Source organism: Lathamus discolor, chromosome 1, assembly GCF_037157495.1.
Source record: "Lathamus discolor isolate bLatDis1 chromosome 1, bLatDis1.hap1, whole genome shotgun sequence".
Classification (NCBI taxonomy): Eukaryota; Metazoa; Chordata; class Aves; order Psittaciformes; family Psittacidae; genus Lathamus; species Lathamus discolor.
In genome coordinates, this window is record NC_088884.1 from 39,990,754 (window position 1) to 40,010,781 (window position 20,028).

A 20,028-nucleotide genomic window follows, 5' to 3' on the forward strand; every position below is an offset into this window, starting at 1 on the left:
TTTAGCCTGAGAACAACGGTGATAACACCAATGGTTTTAGTTGTTGCTAAGTAATGCTTACGACAATCAAGGACTTCTCAGTCTCATGCTCTGCCAGTGAGGATGGGCACGGGAAACAGCGAGGAAGCAGAGACAGAACACCCGACCCAAACGGGTATTCCATACCACAGCACATCATGCCCAGTATATAAACTGAGCGGAATTTCCCAGAAGGGTCAGATCACTGCTAGGATCGGGCTGGGTATCAGTCAGTGGGTAGTGAGCAATTGTATTATGCATCATTGATGTTTATTGTTTTCTTCTCTTTTTCCCCTTTTATATTCTCTCCCCTTATTTCCGTTATTACTGGTGGCACTGGTTTTGTGTTATACCTTTGTTACTGGACTGTTTTTTATCTCAACCCATGGGAGTTACATTCTTTTGATTCTCCTACCCCGTCCCTCGGGGCTGGGGGGCAGGCAAGCAGAAGAAGGGAGAGAGTGAGGGAGCAGCTGTGTGGTTCTGAGTTACCAGCTGGGGTTAAACCACAACAAGCAGATAAACAGATAAACACCCCCCCCAACACCCCCCCCCCCCCAACATTCTAGTTATGAGCACAGGGGAAGGTAAGCAAGTGGTGTATCTTTAATACTGTTATTAAGATACCCAAACCACACATGTTCTTGCTTTCTGTTAAGTAAGAAAGCAATTCTTCCTCAGGGCACATACACACATTAGTAGACTACAAGTCATAGTATCACAGCACAATAGCAGAGTAATTAAATACAACAAGTTATGCATTAAAGCAAACAAGATAAAGACTTAAGATAGATGGGTGTTAATAAAGGGAGGGGGGAAGTGCCCTTCAGCTGATATATGACCATATTAACAAGACCACAAAGAAATAATTAAGTGGCAACAGAAGCCGAGAAGGATGTAAAGCATTTATATTTCCCACAGTAATTTGGAAGAAGGGTGAGAAACATGGAAGAGGTGTGCTAAAAGAGGGAAGGTATACAGGAAAACCTTCAAACAGCATACATAATATGCAGAAACATCCATTTATACGTGTCAGGCATTTCTGATTGAAACATGCTACCCTCAAAGTGTACAGATTAGTGAAAACCACACTCAACAAATAGTTATTATTCAAGACAGAAAACCAATGATTTGCTATACTTTAAATGCTACATTCAAAACAATTATTTACTATTTTCATCCTGCTAAGCAAACAAGGTAGGGCTTGTGATAGTGAAGTACTCACCTGTTTTTCTTAAGCTTTGCTTCTGCTTCCGTTACCTGTTTCGTCACTACTGCTATTCTCCCAATTGCATCAACTTCACCATCAGAATTTGGAGGGGGCAAATTGTTTTTCAGTGGATCAGACTTCATTAAGCGTTGCTTTTCACGACTGAAACAGATGTTAAAAGCAAAGTTGTTCAGTAGCTTCAAGATACATTTCAATGGGTACTACAAATAGTTTTGTAATCTTCAAAGAAGTAGCAGGACAAGATTTCAAGTTAAAAGAAAAATTACTTTCCACAACTGCAATGGCAAGCAAACAACTAAGTCAGTTCAAACCCAAGGACTTTTTTAGACTCCTATCTTGTCTTACTAAAAATTGAATGGGGGAAAAGTCTGAATGTAATGGCAAAGTTTTCAAACTCAAGTTTTCCTTCCAATTACAGAAATAGATCAGTAAAGAATATACAATTTACGTTAACAATTAAACTCAGTTGTACCTGGCAATCTCTTCTTTCAAGAGCCTGTATTCTATCTTCTTATCTTCTGGGAGAGCCTCTGGAGTTCTCATTGGATCATTTTCTTTTTCCGATTTTGGAGGGGCTTTGATTTTTGATGCCTGTTACAGTGAGGTTCAAGTCAATACTAGTCACACTATTTTAAAATACAGCTATTAAATACTATTTTTAAGAGGCATTTCAGCACAGACTTAAGGCTGTTCAAGGCTAGTAAGATCTTTTAAAGCCACTATTTTTTCCTTAAACATGCACTGAGTTTTAACTGAAAAAATTAAACTAAAATATATTACAAATTCTATCTCCAGGATGCCATCTTAATCAATAAAATTTTAATTAGCTTGTGCAATCCAAATTACATTGTAATGTGCAGACAGGAGTAATGTAGTCACTCTTGCCCATTTCTAATGAAATCCAATATTTCTTGAATATTTCTTAGAATCAAATTCTAAGGTTGAACTTCATATACAAAGCAAAATAATTAAAAATAAACCTCCTAAATGCTGACAGTTTACCTCAACATTTCTTCTTGCTTCTTTTATCATAGATTCTAGTCCTCCAAACACACTGCTAGTTGAGTTAGATGGCTCTCCATCAGACTCACTATCATCCGAGTCATTTAATGTAACCACAACAGACTTGTGTTTTGGAAGCTGTAGGGAGAATCGAAGAAGTTTTATAGCAAGAATTTAAATATATGCTTAGTTAAATCTGCCTTTTATTAGTAGAGAAAAAAAGAGATTACCTCCTTTTGTTATTCCAGCACAACACTACTGCGTTGTAAGAAAAAGCCTCAGCATTTGTGCACCTCCACTACAAGATGGAGATAACATACCCATTTCTTGGAAATGAGACATGAAAGGCACTCCAACATTTTCAACCTGTTTCCAAGCATCTGCAGCATATTTAGATCTCTTTAGTCACAGCATACAAATCTCAAACCTTTGACTCCTATGCTTCCTGAATTATTTCAACTGTAGTGAAAATTATCATCTGACATTTGCAAGCAATGTTGTTAAGTAACTGAAAGGTAACAATCAACCAAACATGAATTAGAAATACAGTGGTAGATCTACCAGAACTCCCTCAGATTTCTGCCACACAGCTGTGATGCCTTTTGTCCCACAGTTATACTTAGCTGACCTTAGTGAGCTGCTCAGGCAGTTAAAATTGGCAGAACACCAACAGTACATGAAGAACGAAGGAAACAAGATTAATCACTTTTTGACAACATCACTAACTGAAACAGCTCACTAAAGCTCGGATGACTGCCAATTCCAGCACAAAGAAACAAGCAGACAATTTAATTTAGATTAACTGCAAATCTCTGGAATTAGAGATTGAAGAGAAGCAACTAGTTCCCATTTCCAAAACTGTTCTTCCCATCTCCCACTGTAGGTCTGGACAGTTACAATGACATGTTCGACCTTTAGCTCAAAATAAGACCTCTTCAAAGCTTTGTCTTTTAAAAGCACACACCCCACAAAAAAAAAAAAAAAATGAAATGAAAAATGCCCAATTTCCACAATTGTTTCTTGTTGATATTCCCTTTCTAGACAGTTCTTAAAGTAAGGATCGTATCTGCTACATCTGAATGTACTACAGCTGCATCACTTTCACATTTCACAGACCAAAGTACTAGTCCTCTCCTCACAAATATTCTGTCTGTAGCTCTATAGAAACCTAAGTAAATGCCACAAAGCCTTCTCATCTTCAGATGCCAAATACACCCCTTCAATATCACTAGCTTTTAGTATTAAAACACAAAAGCTGCCAAGCTGCTTTTGGCACAGTTGTGTAAAGTAAACCATCTCTAACTGCCTTCCCCATTTTTCTTCTAGAGGAAAAGCTGATAGTAGGGGAGGTAAAAAAACCACTTTTCTCCTGGTGTTTATTCTCAGGTGTTATTTTTTGATGTGGTTCAGCAAAATGTTTAATCAGTAAAGTAACACCAGGCAACTACCATCACACTCCTTTCTGCAAGATTAGCTTCTGCTGCAGGGGAACTATAGCCTCAGCTGTAATGCAGGATCTCTCTATAATGTTCCAAGACATTTTCAATTTGTGATGAACAGACTCCAAGTGTCCATGACTAGTTTGAAAAAGGGTTACCAGATGCCACTGAAAAAGCAAACCAGTATCTGTAGCCTATTTCACTAAGCAGGTCCTTAACTCCACACCTAGGTGATTCAAATACAAGGTATTAATCCATCAACTTTAACTGAGCAACAGGCACTGAATTTCCACTGCAGGCTTTTTAACACTTACATGACAGCACAGCTGGTAAGAGACTTTCATTATGTTACTAAGACAAACTAACAGCTCCCCAGTAACATGTGTTCTCCTTCATTTATGCAAGTCTCATGTTCTCTCATTAATGAATGACTTCTCTCCCCTCAATCGAAGGGTTTTTTTTTAGAATAGGTTTAATATTTAGACAGATGAACACAAAAAAGCTTAAGTAAATGTGAAACAATGACAGAAAGGATATTAGCATGCCCAAATTGAAGAATTACTATAGTTATACCTAGAATTTAGAGTAGATTATGAAGATGGGTACAGACAAAAAAGCCCATACCCATTCTAAGCTTAAGAGCGTAATTTTCCTACAGAAAGGAAAGTAAGCCTTAGAATGACCAAAAAAAAAAAAAAAAAAAGAACATTCAGGTCTCTGCCATCTTAAGGTTTTGGGTTCCCCCCTCTCCCCCCCATTACAGCATGAGGTGACCATAAAGTGATCATACAGTCTGTATTTTTGAGCAAGAAAGTTGTTGGCCAGCTATAGCTAGATTTGACAGTGATCTAGCAGTCTGAAAGATACTATATATTCAAATTTAGCAAAAAAATTTAGTCTTAGAGATGACAATCACTGACAAAAAAGCAAAGGTATGGACTCAATCATACTACACTATGCATTAGAGAATCTGCACAGGAAAGAGCTGCCACAAACCAAGCTTTACAACATACGCTCTTGAAATAATCACAAATTAGCCTCTATGTATGGTTCACTGCCATAAATACTCAATTACATGGGCTTCAGTCTGACCAGTACAGTTTTATCAACACATTTTCAACAATCCAAGAAGTCTGCAGACATCACAAATCAAATGCTAGCTGCACATACCTCCTGTGACCATTCAAATGAAGGTCAAGTTAGAAAATAGGGCTTAAGCTAATGTAATGAAGTCTGCTGCTGCCTGAGGAGGAGAATGCTCTCTCCTCAGTCTTCCAAACGTACTCACAGTGTGCCTGCTCTGATGTTCACACACTGTTCACTGAAAAATTCCAACTCCCCCTAGAAGGAAAAATACTTTTTTCCCCCACCTTAGGTTAGTTTTCTAACCAGTTTAGCACATTAACCAGGTTAAAGTGAGGTCTGGAGCATCAGTCCTATTGCTTAAGAGAAAAGTAAGACACCATTTGGCCAAGAGTGGGAGAAAGAGCAACACCATCCCTTTTTTGGCAACACAGTGATTAGATTGGCTCAGCTACCATTGCACAGCACCCTTTAGTCTGTGTTAATGTGGAAAATAATTTAATTGAACTATATTTACAGTCTCAGTTCAAATAAGTGCTGGTGTGTTTGATGCTCTCAAGCTATATATTTTTACTTCAGTGTGAAATTCTAGAAGACCACACAGATATACACCATTCTGTGCTGCATCACTAGATAACCTCAAGTCTGCTGCTCACTTGAATTGAGGGCAATTTCAACTTATTTTCTTATTAACAGAAAAAAAAAAAATAATATTTTCTTACAGTGATCACTGCTCGTGGAAGCCTCGGTACTCTAACAAGCTTTGTATTTTGTATCCGTGGCTGAGACACAGTATTAATACTGACAGCGGTCAGATTGCTTCTTGGCACAGGCTGCAAGTTATCTGGAACAGGAGGGGACGATGGACCACTGTTACTTGAAGTTTCCTAATAAAATAAAAATATGGTCATAAAAATATGCACTATGCAGAGCTATTAAAAAAGACAAACATAAACATAAAAGGGTGTTTGATACATGCCTTGGAACTGTGATTTAGGCAGACTCTCCAAACTTAATATACAAATTTTGCAATTCTGCAACAGTATCAAACAAGGCACACAAGAACATGTCAGTTATTCACAGGTCAATTGCAAAAGATCTGTGACTTACATGAGGTCAAAACAATCTATTTTTAAACACACAAACTGTTACTCTCACTCCAAAAACGAGCAGAAAACCAAAAAAAAACAGTTAACCTCTGGCACCTCCTTTTGCTAGGCTGTTAGTGGCTTGTTTTCTGACAGCTGCTTAATAATCTTTTTTCTGCAGAAAACACAATCCCCGTTTCCCTATACATACCCAATTTTTAGTACATTGAGGTTTCATAATTCCTTCATAAATAAAAACCAAGCTGTAATTTACAATTCAAAAGGTGTTCTGGGGTGGCTTTTGGTTCAGTTTCTTTTGGGGTGGCAAAGGATGATGGAAATTCAGAGCCTTTTTTTAAATAATCAGAAAGGCAGCATTAAAAAGCCCTGGCTTTTTAATCTTACATTTTTATTTATTAATTTAATATTTAATGTTAATTTAATCTTAATTTTTTTAATCCTCACTTGGCAGGTTACATTTAATTTTGGTCAAGACTGCCATCTAGAGGTTTAGATTAAAAAAAAAAAAACAAACAATGGAGTACCTCCGATCTGAAAGCTCGTTTGTTGGCTAAAGACTTGAGCAATTCTTCTCTTAGGAGCATCTCCTCTTCCTCTTCCTCATCAGCAAATGGAGGTTTTGGTGGCTGTTCAGGCTCTTCAGGGGGAAGAGGGGGAAGAGGTGGAGGTGGCTCAAGAGAAACACAAGAAATACCCTCCGCGTAAAGTTGGCTCAAAGATGGGACAGGCTGCTATAAAAACAAAAACAAGGGTTTGAAACACGAAAATTACTATTACTTTATGATTATTTAGTATAGAGGTTGAGACCTAAATTATTTCATGGTTTAAAACTAATACAAACTGCAGTGGATTTACTTCACTGTCAAAGGCCACTGCTGAACAGTTAGTTACTCAAAGATAATGCAACAAGGTTACATTTGGATAATATAGTAGTCCAGGCATACAAACAACACATAAATGAGAATTGGAACCAGAGAAAGCCACAAAACTATGGCTGACCAGATAGGCTCACACTGCTTGAAAAAGCAGTCCTTAAACATGTTTATGAATTTGTCTTAGCTAACAAAACTACCATTTCTCTCAGTTAAAAATTCAGAAGCTGTCATGGCAGGAAATAACAACTTTCTACTGCTTTACTAAGGCAGTTAACAGTCATTCAGTGAAGAGAAGTGGTGGGGAAAAAAATTGCCAAGACTAATTAGATTCTCAAGGGACTCCTACATGAGAAGACAGAAAGCATATAGTCAAAATGAAGAAGTTTGAAAGGACTGATGAGCTACATTTTTGGCTGGTTTTCCCCCTGTGTAACAAGGTAACAATTCAGAGAATAACCTTATCTACATATGTGGCCGAGAGACAGGGGGCAAAGTTGCCTTGCACTAACAATTCCAATTCATTATCTTTCTTTCTGTGTCTCAGGCAATTTTTGCTTTCCGTTATGAAACAGCATAGCTCTAACAAGAGAAAAATTTAGTTCAAAAGGGAGACTTTCCATTTAACAGGAATTGGATCTGCCAAAAACTTTGCTGAAATGAGTTTTCAAAACCAAGTCTATCAGTTCAAGGGAATCACCAAATAGAGAACTATATCAAAAACAGAATATAAATTTAATCCTAACTTTAGCATTACAAATGAGATGTAATGAGAATTACCAACATTTAAAAAAACCATGCTCCTTTCAAGGTTACTTACTGGAATTGGAGGTGGCAGTGGCAAGGAAATTGGTGGTACTGGAGGTGGGAAATATCCTACTGGACACTCAAAGAAAGGAGGCTGTGCTGGAGAAGAAGCTGTAATTAAAACAAATTATTAAGCACAAGGAATTTGGCAGGTAATTACTAAACACCAGCTCATGCTTGTAATTCAATTAATTGGTTTAATGCAGCAGCAGGAGACAAATGTTTTTACTATGCATCAATTTGAAAGGTAATACCAGACACAGCACAGCACATTCATTTCTTACACACATGTATATAAAAATAGTAGTTATCTATCCTTTTCCTGCTGTACATACAAAGTGCAGGTACAGCCAAACAGTACTACTGAAGTAATGATTTAGAATGATTCAGCCCTCTTTAATTTAATTTGCAAGAATCTACCTTCTTAAATGAGGTATCTCAACACGAGCCTCCTGATTACTGGCCACAAAAATACAATGCAAACTGGGACAGAAGCAGACCAAATGCACACCTGATATTGAATTCTGAAACATAAAACTAGAGTCTGAGATACTTCAAGAAAAGAAGATTCATGTAGTGCATGTGCCTGAAACAGCAGGTGCAGTATTTTAGCAAACTAATAATGCTTAAGGAAGGCTGGCAAGAAAGGACTAAAAATGAGGGGAAAAAAGGAAGAAAAAAATATGGAAAATGAGAAGCAAGAGAATAAAGATGGCCAACAAAGCAGAATGCTTAACGATGCTTTTCTCAACACTCCACATGCTGACTGCCCCCAAAGTCACGCTGCCAAGGGCCTTGCCCTGTCCAAGTATATTTGAGGATGGAGATGCCTCATTTCTATTTAACCCACTCTAGTGTTTGACCATCTTCTGTAAAAGTTTTCCCTTGTATCTAATCTGAATTTATTTTGTTACAATTTAAGCATTGCCCCTTGTACTTCTGTAGCTCACTCCACAGAGGTTAGAGTTTGGCTCTGCATTCGAACTGCCCCACTACGTAGGTGAAAACAGTAGCAAAAGCCTTCTTTAGCCTTCTCAACACAAACCCCATTCTCCCAATTCCTGTCCATAAATCAAGCGCTTGAGTCCGCAGTGAACTTTATCAAAACAGGCCTTAGTCAAAAAAGCCCTTTGCTAGATTCCTAGTACGTCACTATCCTTCTGCTATGAAACCAGAAAACTGTACAGTCCTGTCAGTGCTTAGGAACCCACTACAATCACAGTACTACAACTTGCACCGTAGATCCCCTTTATCACCCAAAGCCACACAGCTGACTCACATTTCACTTAATGTTCATTGGAACACCTGTGTTTGTAATCCTGCTGTCTATCCAATCAACACCAGAGCCCTTACTTTCTACACAGCTGCTTGGAAATGGAGAAGTATACACTCCACAGCACTACAATGAAAACGGTATAACCTCAAAGACCTTCACAATACCACTACATCAGAGATGGAGAACAAAGAGAGCCAGAATTAAGACAGAATTCACTCACTTTAAAATGTTAGTTCTGTAACTGCTACATTATAAAAGACTTTCCTTCTAAAATGATGACTCATTTCCTACTTTTTAACTATTGTTACCAATCAACATACTAAAAAAAATAATTATACAAGTCTTACCTGGAGAGTTAGTTTCACTATCTGTATCCATAGCAACTTCATCATAATTATCATACTGATATATGCCTCCTGCACTATCTGTAGACTGCTTATCCACCGATCGTCTCAAGTCTGTATCTGAGGACTAAACACACAAAAAAGCTTATTTTATTTAGCTGGTCTTGTGTTATTCTTTCGGCAGAAATCAATTAAAAGTAAATTTCAGGAAAAGGTCCTTATAATTTTGTCTAACTGTTTTATAAACTTAGTTAGTACAAAAAGCAAACTGAAGATTACCTTTTAATCAAATCCATTGCTGGTAGTTAACTTTCCAAATAAACAATTTTAAAACTGGATCTCTTGAGAGAGGGGTGGTCACAATAGACAAAAGCAATTTTTAAATACCTATCAGGTCATTATCTATCTGTAAATTGCAATGGCTAAATACATATTACTGAAACACTGAAAGAGAATGAAATGCTTTATTATTGTTGTTTAGCTGTCATGCCAGTTACCAAGAACACTTCAACTGCCCTTGTCAGAAGCAATGCAAAATTGCACAAGTACCATCTTCACTATGACAGCAACTATGCGTTTACATGAAACATGCTCTGATTGTTTCGTGACTGGTATCTCAGGTGGAGAATCCTTTAACTGTCCCAGCAGAGTCACATACCACACTGAAATGTGTCTAGAGAATGACAACTAACGTATCGGATTGTTTAAAGAATGCCTTACATTATACACATGCCAAACAATATTCACTGAACACTGAACATAAGCAGAACAGGTAAGCATGACTTCTTAAGACTCCTCAATTTGTATCTTTCAAAGGCATATAGTAGACGTTTTGGTAGCTTTTAGAATTCTTACTGTTTAAACACTTTCAGTCTCAGTTTTCCACTCATTATTATAAATGGGATTCCCCTATAACATGACCTCAAATCAGGGAGTGCCAATTCCCTTAGCTGTAGTTTCATTTTTCCTTACAGCACCAGTAGCTCCAAGCACTTGAAGCATCTAGCTGCAGCAGCTGTACTGCTCCCATGATGAAAGAATTAATGCTGATAGAGAAGTCATTTTCTTTGAAAGGTAGCAATGTTTTAGAAATAGAACATTAGCAATTCAAGTGCCTTTTGCTAATCTCAACAGAATGAAGACAGCCTACAAGTGAAGCATGACCACAGCAGTAACTCCTCCTTCATGAATCTGACACAGTTGTGTCATCCTGTAATGAGGCCAAATTGATTGTTTTGCGCCTGAACATATTTTGTACCTTGACAAACTAAAAAAGTACTACGAAGAACCCAAACGTCAGATGACATTTTGAAAGAAGCAGGCCACTGAAGTTGTGTAGACGTAAGTTTGACGATTTAGAGACAAAACTGCGGTCTAAGAGAAGAAAGCAAAGGAAGTCTGGTTGATCGGTTTGTGTTAAATTACAGACTGCTCTTTGCTTGCAACATTCAAAATACTTTAGAAGGAAAATACCACCGACTTCCAAATATACGACTCATGCAAAACTGATCTTAGAAAATCCAAAGGAAATGCCTGTCTAGCATTGGATTAAAACACTGTAAACACTGAAATACTTTTAGCTTTTGGTTGTTTTTTTTTTTTTTTGAGGGGTAGGAGGAATGGAGAATGATGGACACAAATGAGACAGAACCAGTATGGGCAAGACAGAAATCAGTCAGTAATCCCAAATATAATCCCTGAACACCATATAAGAAATTTGTTACCCTGCTTCTTGATCTCCTCTTTCCTCCAATTAGTTTCATAAACCGATTGTACTGCTCTTCATGATTTGAGAGGTCCCTAATCTTCCTGATTTCTTCTTCTCTCTTTCTTCTCTCCTCTTCCTCTTCTTGTTTTCTCTGGTCTTCCTCTTTCTGACGCCTGTCTTGTTCCTTCTGCTGCTGCAGCTTCTTTGACGTCTTTGTCTGTTGTCTCCTCAAAGTTTGCTTGGCTTTAAATAAAAAGATATGTGATTAACTTCACCTAAATGGTTCCCCTAATCCTAGATTCTTCAAAAGCTTTGTGCAGATAGGGTTTTAGAAGGATTAAAGGCTCACTGCCCAATGTTTCACATAACGTATTATGTTATTTTTTTTTTTTTTTTTCAGAGGCCATGCTATTCATAGCCATTTCAGCAACATTAAACTTACCTGTAACACTAGGTTTTTTTGTTGAATGTGCTTTTGTACTGGCTTTGACTTTCTGTGTTACACTTTTCGGCTTTGTTAATTTTTCTTTGCTTTCCTTCAACACCTGTTGTTCTTTTTGCTGCCATTTTTTACTAGCAGACTGAAGTGCAAGAAGCCTAAGTTGCAATTCAGACATCTCATCCTCATCATCGTGCAGCTTCTTGAGAAAAGAAAGAATAAGAGAAAAAGTCAGGAAACATATAATTTTTTCTTTTATAAATCTTTCAAATTCTTTCCCCAAATTTTTATCAAGCTTAAAAATCCTACTGTACTGCTACATGTCATTCATTAAGAACAAACTGTTTCTACTACTGAAACATTTCTGGACTGCAGTTTGGAAAAAGCCAGAGTATCGTAATGCAATTATTCCTCATCTACAGAGGAATACTCTCTTACCTTTTCAGATGTAACATCTGAGCTGCTAAGCTTTCGCACTGATGTTTCAGATGTTTTGTCTTCTGTACCTTCTAAAAGAAAAATACCGCATTTTTGAGCACCGGTACGAAGTGTAAAGTATAGCAGTAGTTTTTTGTACAAGAGCACACTAACAAACATTAATATAAACTTGGCATGTCTGATGAAATTCACATCATCATGATGCCATGAGCCTAAGGCAAGATTTGTCATTTCCTAATCTTTCTGTCTTAAATTGAGACATATTTCCGCAAGAACCAGTAAAAAACAGATTTGGAGGCAATGGGAGGAAGACTTCTTGCCATCTGTTTTATGCCACCACCTCGTATCAGCTGCTGTCCTGAGCATCTCAGATTCCACCAGCAGCTATTTTGAGTAACTGGTCAGTCTTTTGCAGCATTAAATATAAGGGCACAAAGCTGCACTGAAGAACATACTTGCTCTGTTTCATGCCAACAAAAACAGTAGAGAGTTATCCTATGGAAATACATAGTAAGTGGTTATGCTTTCTTGCTAAACATTAAGATGTTGATATATTAATCTGTTAGTCTGCCCAAAAGCCATATATTCATCTGATTATTTTATAGTGTGTTTGCATATATATACACATTAAAGTATGACATTTTACATATAATATACATAATGCCGTATATTATTACATAATTATTATAGTTTGAAGCAATTTATATAATTGATAGCAAAATTACTGATACACAACTCATGCATACAACCACATATATATGTTTATTTGCATCAGGAGAAGGAAATAAATATCAAGAGAGAAGCTTAGCCATCTTTTCCTGTATTACCCTTTCCTCAAAGAGAATTTACTTCCCACAATTTAAATTGGTAAAAAAGGTCTGCACTCTGTACTGCTTTTACTCTTCCTAACATTTTATGAAAGGTTATATTCAGAAAACTTTTGTTTAAACTACATATATGTAATACATATTATTATAGAGGACCTTCTACCTAAACAAAAATGGCACATAGCTAATGCTGGAGGTCTTCCTGTTTGCACATGCATGCATTTTTTCAGAAGCACACATATAAAAGGAAGAAAACTAGTATCTAATACATTTGTGCATTCTAAAAGAAAATTCTAAAAATTCATTAGTTACCAAAGATCTTAACCACGCAGTCCACAGGACGGAACTAGGGAAACACAGATGGTACAGTAATTTCTGTGATGCAGACAAGACACATGCAGGGACACACTACACAAACTGAAATGTTCTTTCAGACAGAAGGGGACAACACAGGCAGAACAGACTAACAGGCAAGAAGGAAAGGAGGGAATATGGTGAAGTGTGTCAGAGCAGTTGAACCACAGAGAATTAATTCTAGCAAGAGACACAAACCTCCCTGACTTGAAGAAAAGTTCTTCAGCTTGAACAGGTCTGGAGAAACATCCAGTACACCATTTAAAAACAAATATAATGGAAAAACAAATTTTGCTAATGCCTTAATATATGCATTATCAAGTAGAATACTTTCACCTGATACACGTGGACCAGCAATAACTCAAATCAGATGGGTTTTTCTACTTTAGAGGTCTGCATTACATTGTCAAAAGCATTAACTTATAAAATCGGTATGCTCTCAGATCATTTTTGTCATACATTTGAGTGGTATGCAAAAATTAAGATGCTTCTACAGCGCACACTATAGCATGTTTTCCACCATCATATGAACTATATTTTCAACTTCAGTACTTCTATGTTTTTGACACAAAAAAGATCTTTATTTTTCAATTTATTATTTTTTTAAGATTCTTTTGGTTTTTAAAAGCTCTTTTACTCCTCCTGCCTTGCTATCTTCTCTTCTTGCAGGCTACTGATAGTTCTATGGACAAGACCTTTTGTTTCCTTCATGTCTGCCATTAAAAAAGCTACATTACATGAGGTGGTTTGACTACTATTTACCAGTTTTCCCTTTGTTTCTTCAGAGGCTTTGTCTTCAGTTCTCATTCTGAAGTTACATATAAATCATTCTGATTTTCAGTGCTCTAGTCCTTCCTTTCTTCATATTCCTAGTAACTACTCACCTGTATTTTTAATTCATCCATTTACTACTTTGTCTCTTCCCACTCAAACTGACAGTTTACATACACTGACAAATTAGCTAACACAAGATGGTAAAAAAAAAAATCCACAAGCACACCCTCAACCACAGCAAATACTTATTAGAAGCATCAGAAGAATTTTAAGCTAACTACTCAACTTTGCGTAGACTTAAAAAGTAAGCTCAAGGACTTTTACCACGGCTCAGCTGTACATAACTTATTTCTTGCTAAGTGGTTCATGCATCTGAGCAATTATGATTTTGGCCTCATGCATCTGAGCAATTATGATTTTGGGACTGCAGTCCAGAACAACCTGGACAAAATACTAATTCTACCCTTTGGCTGCATGTCTGCTACAAATCCTTTCTATTTCTGGCCCTTGATTTCTTCACCAGTTGCAAATATCAATAATGACCAAAATCATTCTGGTGAAAATATCTCATAAAGGCCTCTTATACTAAGGAAAATGTGTAAGACACAAAATGCAGAAAAATGTCTCTAAATGTTACTTTTTCATCTTAAACCCAAACAAAACCCATTTTGCTTCTGCAAAAATAGCAAAGGCAAAGCAGACAGAAAACCTCCACTGAAAGCCAATGATTTCTGCTGGTAACAGCAACTAAAACCTTCAAGTCTTGTCCTCCTGCTTTGTGCCAAGTATCAGTTATACTACGAAACACACATTAGTTAAAAAAAATTTAAAACAAACAAAACTAAAGCAAAAACATGCTTCCCAGTATGCTTATGTAATTCAAGGAATTACATAAAGCAGAAGTAAATCGAATTTTTTACTTAAAATGTTTAACATTCTAATTCAAATTTTCATTAAAGTAAAATTTTCCCCACACCTAATAAATATGATATGTAATGGCAAGCAAAAGAACTCTACAAGTATTTACCTTGACCAGATTCTGCGACTTCAGGTTTTTGTGACGACTGCTTCGTTCCTTCTTTGCCTTTTTTTAATCTGCTCCTCTCCGCTGGAGTAGGCAGTTTTTGTCTGAGAGGTTTCAGTTCAAATGCCTGAAAGGCTATAACTGGAGGTTTCTCCTCAGGAGGTACTTCTTTTACAGCATCTGTTGTAATACTGTTATTATCTACAGGTCCTTGGTCCTCAGTGTTCACTGTTTTATCAGCATCTTGTTCATTTTCTTCCTTATTGCTCAAAGCCAGTTTTTCATCCTTATTAATGTATTCAAGTTCTAATTGTATCTGCTTATACTTCAACAGCAGATCCTCAAAACTTTCTTCCACAGAGTTTTCACTTTTAGAAGAGTAATTCTTTCTAGATGGTGACCTTCCAAAAATTTTGGCTGAATTACTGGTCAAGAAAACTAAGACAAGAACATGTGGCAATATTACCACTGAAGACTAAAATGAAACAAATAGAATTTAAGATTATTCCCATATATTTAATTTTACCTTAAGGTTAGCTTGGAAAATATGTTTTATACAGATGAACAGCATGCACAAAATGTATCCATTATTCTATACTGACAGCTTAAATAACCATTTTCTCTAACAATTTAAAATATCTTAATTATTACAAGAATTTCATTAATTGCTGAGAAGTCATGTCCCATGCTCACACCATCCTCTCAGAAACAACACCTGTAATGCCGAGACAATTCCCTATCACAAAGGGTCAGACTTCCAGAGTTCGTCACTCAAGTATTAACTCCCCATCTGACATTCTGAGAAAGGTCAAATTAATTCTCACTCATTACATCCTTTCATAAAATGCTGAGTGTAACCACAGCACAATTACATACTGCAGTAACTGTAGCTCAACAAATGAAGTAAGGCACAGAATAATCAATAACTGAAGTGAATAAAAAAGTAGGTAAAGGTTTGCAACCAAAACATTCAAAAAACACTAAAAGAGGAATGGTAATTACAAACTACTCAGAAAAGGCCTATGCATGCCCAAGGGACACATGCTCTTGACAACATGTTGTCCAGTGCACAAAACTGAGATATTCTTAGGCAACTATCCAGAAGAAAAGTTCTCACTATTAGAGGTTCACTTCCTCATACCTTAACCTGACACTTGAAAAGCTAAATTATCCTGTAAAATAATCACGCTCAAGGGGAAATCTTTTAGGATACCTTATCAGGTTTAACTCGTTTGACTTTCAATATCAACCCCACTGTGATAACAGCTGACTCACACCCAGTTATGCAAAATGCTTCTTAATCGACTTCATCTCTTAATACAGGGAGTAAAGCTAACAGCTGAAACAGGTGTCCTCCGAATGTAGACCTAATAAATCTACAAGAATATAACTTTATATCACTCTTCTGCTTACAACCTGCACCAATAACTTGGATGCTTCTTTATGTTAACTTTAACACAAGTGTGAAGAATCTAGGCATGTATTCTACAAAAAGCAACTTCTGTAGTATCAGGAAATGTTTTCCTATACAACGCTCTCTTAAGCATCAGCACAAAAAGCAGAAACTAGTAAAGATAAACAACATGAAATCCAGAAAGCAATGAAATAATCTATAAATACGCTGAAAATACCAAGAGGTGTATGAAGTAACTGTAGCTCAACAAATGAGGTAAATCACAGAATACAGTATAACACCAAAGTGTGTAATAAACTTATTTGCCAAATTCACTTCCAACACATTTCTATTAAAAAAAAAAAAAAGACAGCTACATTAGTGACTTTGACTCACAGGAAAGTCTGACACTAATTAAGTGATTTAATAATCTATAATAATGTCTATTATTTAATATGAAAATACTTCAATAAATACTTCAATAAATTCTAGAGTCATCTAGAGTTGGGTAACATGACAAAGCTTTGAGACTTTTTTTGTGCTTGGGTTAATACAATTGCTAGAGCTCCCACAACAGTATTAATAAGAAACTGTGTTTCACTTATGTAGAAGTTTTTTTGTACGTGGTTCTACATACAGAATGCAAGACTACATAGAGTGCTATGAAAGGCAGACAGGCATATATACATTAAAATAATGGTTATTCATCAACAACCTATTCTTCATCCTACAACCAAAATAAGAGAGCAACTGAAAAAACTGGTGGGTTAGAAGAGAAATGTGAAGAGTTAGAATTCAACAGGAACAGAAAGTCACATTTTTGTCCCGTATTTCAGGCTGAAAATTCCAGAATTCTCTATGGAAGGATTTCTGCAGAATGACTATCCAACATCTTCATGTTAAAGCTGCTAGGAATTCAAACAGAAAAGCCTGTTAAAAGCTAACACCCAAAGAAAAGTAACCTGAGTTCCACTGGGTCATTTACTCCATTTATACATATACTCCTGCAAGGCACTGTGCAAAGTATTAGTTCCAAGGATAAAGACTAAATAGCCATCTCTCTTTTAGCAGACACACAAACATTTCACTTTCCTGAAGGAATTCCAAATACTACTCCAAGCCACAAGCCTCCATGTACCTGTTGATGTGAAGATCTCTTCTGAAGCCACATGCCCATGAACTACACCCCTACTCCATCGACAGTATCAACAAGGGGTACCTGACTATTTAGGGATACTGTAATATTGAACCCTTTAGGTGGCAAGTATATGAAAGATACAGGAAAGAACTTGCACTAAATGAAAATCATGGCCATTCCTTAACTACATGATCCATAAACAATTGTATGTCACCTATTAAAGGGCAGCAACACTAAAACTTTATCACTTTTAAACAGAAGAATGCATTTTAAGTATTGGGGAGCACGGAAGATTTCTTAATTTCCTTCTTTTAGTTTGAAAATGGAATTACTGGTTTCTGAATGATCTTTTAGTTAAAATGGAGGAGACTCCGTATCATTTTAACAAGCTTTGCAAGGTCTGCTTAGGATGATCAACATGATTGCCCCGCAATTTACTTGTTACACAGAAAGTAAGCATTTTCTGGTATTCAGCACAACACTGCGAATTAAGATACTTTACAATCCATTTTCAGCACTAGAACCATCTTACTGTGCAACCTTGGGCAAATCACATCCTTACTTGCTGCATCTCAATGTCAGACCTTCCAATGAACAGTTTTTATTAAGACTTTAGCAATGCTGTAATTTCATCAACTTAGACTGACTAAAAGCATCTCTTATCTCTAGTTTACATATTCCACCAGCATTTTTAAAAAATCCTCCTACGGATAAATAAATCTTGTATCTAAATGAACACAAGGATCCAATGAGTGGCTTTCAAGGCCGTAAGCACCGGCACAAGTAGGAAAAATTCCTGTTCCTGGGATCAACCAGCAGAGTCAAACTATGTACATCCTTTGACTATTGGTCAACAAAACACTGCAGGATTCTGGAGAACAGGTTTTAACCACTAGTTTTCTCTCAGTGTTTTTTACACTTGTCTATGGTTTCACATAGGCAACAATGCAGTTAAATCAAGTTTCAGTATCAGGCTTCCCCTAAGTTAGACTCAGCATCAGTTCTTCCTGTCTCTTCTATAGCAAACCTAGAAAATGAGGTATTTTAATAAAGTCACCTAAGCAAGTCTGAAAGCAATTTGCAGAGAACATCTTACGCTGAATGCTGGGGGTGGCTTTACAGCGAAATAGGCATTTCCTACATCACCCAAAGTCCCATATAAACCACACCCTCTGTATACAGCCCTAGTTCAACTTAAAGTTAACTTTAGCTACATGTAACAGCCTCTGAAGGGCTGGAAGCACAAATGAAGTAACAGTGGATCCTTTATTGCCCAATGAGGGAAATTAACAAGCTTAGGGTTTTAGCTTTACAACCAAGCCACTTTAATTATATGCATTAAAACTGCCGCACTGACCCCGCTTCACAATATTCACACTTCGGGCTAAAAAAGCAGCCACCTCGAATCCAATCGGGTAAGGCTTTGTTCCAGGCTATGCTTTTTCCCCTACACGGGACTGATCAGCCAGGTTGCAAGCTAGGTCACCGCAGTAATCCGGCTTCCCAACAGGCTCTCCTCGAGAAGCAGGGCCTGCTTGCTGCCCCAGCCAAGCCCTGAGGCTGGAAGGGGAGCCTCCTTCTCCGTTAGGACTCCTCTACAGGAATCCTAGTGCCAAAGCCGGAGGGCAGAGAGTCCCCTCCCACGTCTTTAGGCCACGTCGCGCGGTACCGGCCCTCCCAGACCCACCCCGGCAGCACAGCGCCTCCAGCCTCCGCTCCCCCTCACGTCTCAAGGATACATTTTCGCGGTGAGGGCTCCCTCCAGCCCTGGCCGCTACCGAACCCGGCACCGCCTCCCCCTACGGGCGGCCTCCCCGGAGGGTTGCCGCCCCGATCGCCGCCGCCGCCTCGGCTCCTACCCCAGCGACCTCCGCCCCTGTAGGGCCGGCCTCGGAAGCGGAATCGGTCCAGGGCATTGTGGCTGCGCTCCCAGAAGGAGAGCCGGGGACCCGTGTCGGAGTGCGATCCCGACGGCATCCTCGACGCCGGCATGGGCGGCGGATGGGAGCGGAACGAGTCCTTGGGCCGATACCCGCCGTGGCCGTGCGGGTGCCCCATCTCCGGCGGGGGCTGGTGCCGCGAGCGGGGGAAGGGGCGCCCGGAGGAGGAGGAGAGGGACATGCCCCCGCGGAGGCCGGGAGGCGGCCTGCGCCTCGAGTACGGCCTGCTGCTGACGAGGCCGCCGCCGGGCTCGTAGCCGTAGGGTCGAAAGCCGTTGTCATCGTCGCTGATTTCGCCGTCTTCCAGTTCCCCTTCTTCCTTCGGGGAGAGCCTGCTACGATCCAGCGCCGCCTTCGTAGGCGCGGCCGCCGCCTCCGCGGCCGCCATGACGCCCAGGCCAGCGGTCTCAGCGGAGCGGAGCAGAGCGCAGCACGGCCCGCCCCAGCCACTCGATCGGTTTCGTTTCCTGCGCGCAGCGGGGTGGAGCAGAACTCAGCGGGGCGTCCCCTCCGCCCCGCCCCGCCCCAGCCCTACGGACTATCGCGAGACCTTCCCTGCTTCCCCGCACCCGGGAGAGCGAGGCACGGTACGTACGGCAATGAATAACGGGGGAGGGAGGCGGGGAGCGCTGGGTGTCCTGGGTAATGTAGTTCCTGCTGCGGGGCACGGCAGGGGGCGGGGAAAGCCTGCGGCTCAGCCTATAGCGGGGCAGTGGCGAGAGCCAATGGGGGTTTGACTCGCCATGTTCGTAAAGGCGGTCGCCATCTTGTTGAGGGGAATTGTCTGTCGTAGTAAGGCGGGTGGTGGAGCC

At 38.9% G+C, this 20,028-nt stretch overlaps 1 protein-coding gene across 3 annotated transcripts in view; it reads right to left on the reverse strand.

Moving 5' to 3' along the window:
• ZFC3H1 (zinc finger C3H1-type containing) overlaps positions 1–19,727 on the reverse strand; it is a 40,676-nt gene extending 20,949 nt beyond the window's left edge. The window contains exons 1-12 of one of the 3 annotated variants that reach the window (XM_065669036.1): positions 19,016–19,727; positions 14,749–15,162; positions 11,767–11,837; positions 11,332–11,530; positions 10,906–11,132; positions 9,185–9,308; positions 7,575–7,672; positions 6,407–6,610; positions 5,496–5,660; positions 2,252–2,389; positions 1,722–1,840; positions 1,244–1,390 (exon numbers count right to left, since the gene is read on the reverse strand). In XM_065669036.1, the coding sequence (XP_065525108.1) occupies positions 1,244–1,390; positions 1,722–1,840; positions 2,252–2,389; positions 5,496–5,660; positions 6,407–6,610; positions 7,575–7,672; positions 9,185–9,308; positions 10,906–11,132; positions 11,332–11,530; positions 11,767–11,837; positions 14,749–15,162; positions 19,016–19,604 (2,495 nt within the window). In that variant the 5' untranslated portion in view covers positions 19,605–19,727. Of the gene's footprint in view, positions 1–1,243; positions 1,391–1,721; positions 1,841–2,251; positions 2,390–5,495; positions 5,661–6,406; positions 6,614–7,574; positions 7,673–9,184; positions 9,309–10,905; positions 11,133–11,331; positions 11,531–11,766; positions 11,838–14,748; positions 15,163–19,015 lie in introns of all 3 variants that reach the window. The other 2 variants (XM_065669046.1, XM_065669027.1) reach the window with 2 other exon arrangements.
• Positions 19,728–20,028: the final 301 nt, after the last annotated feature.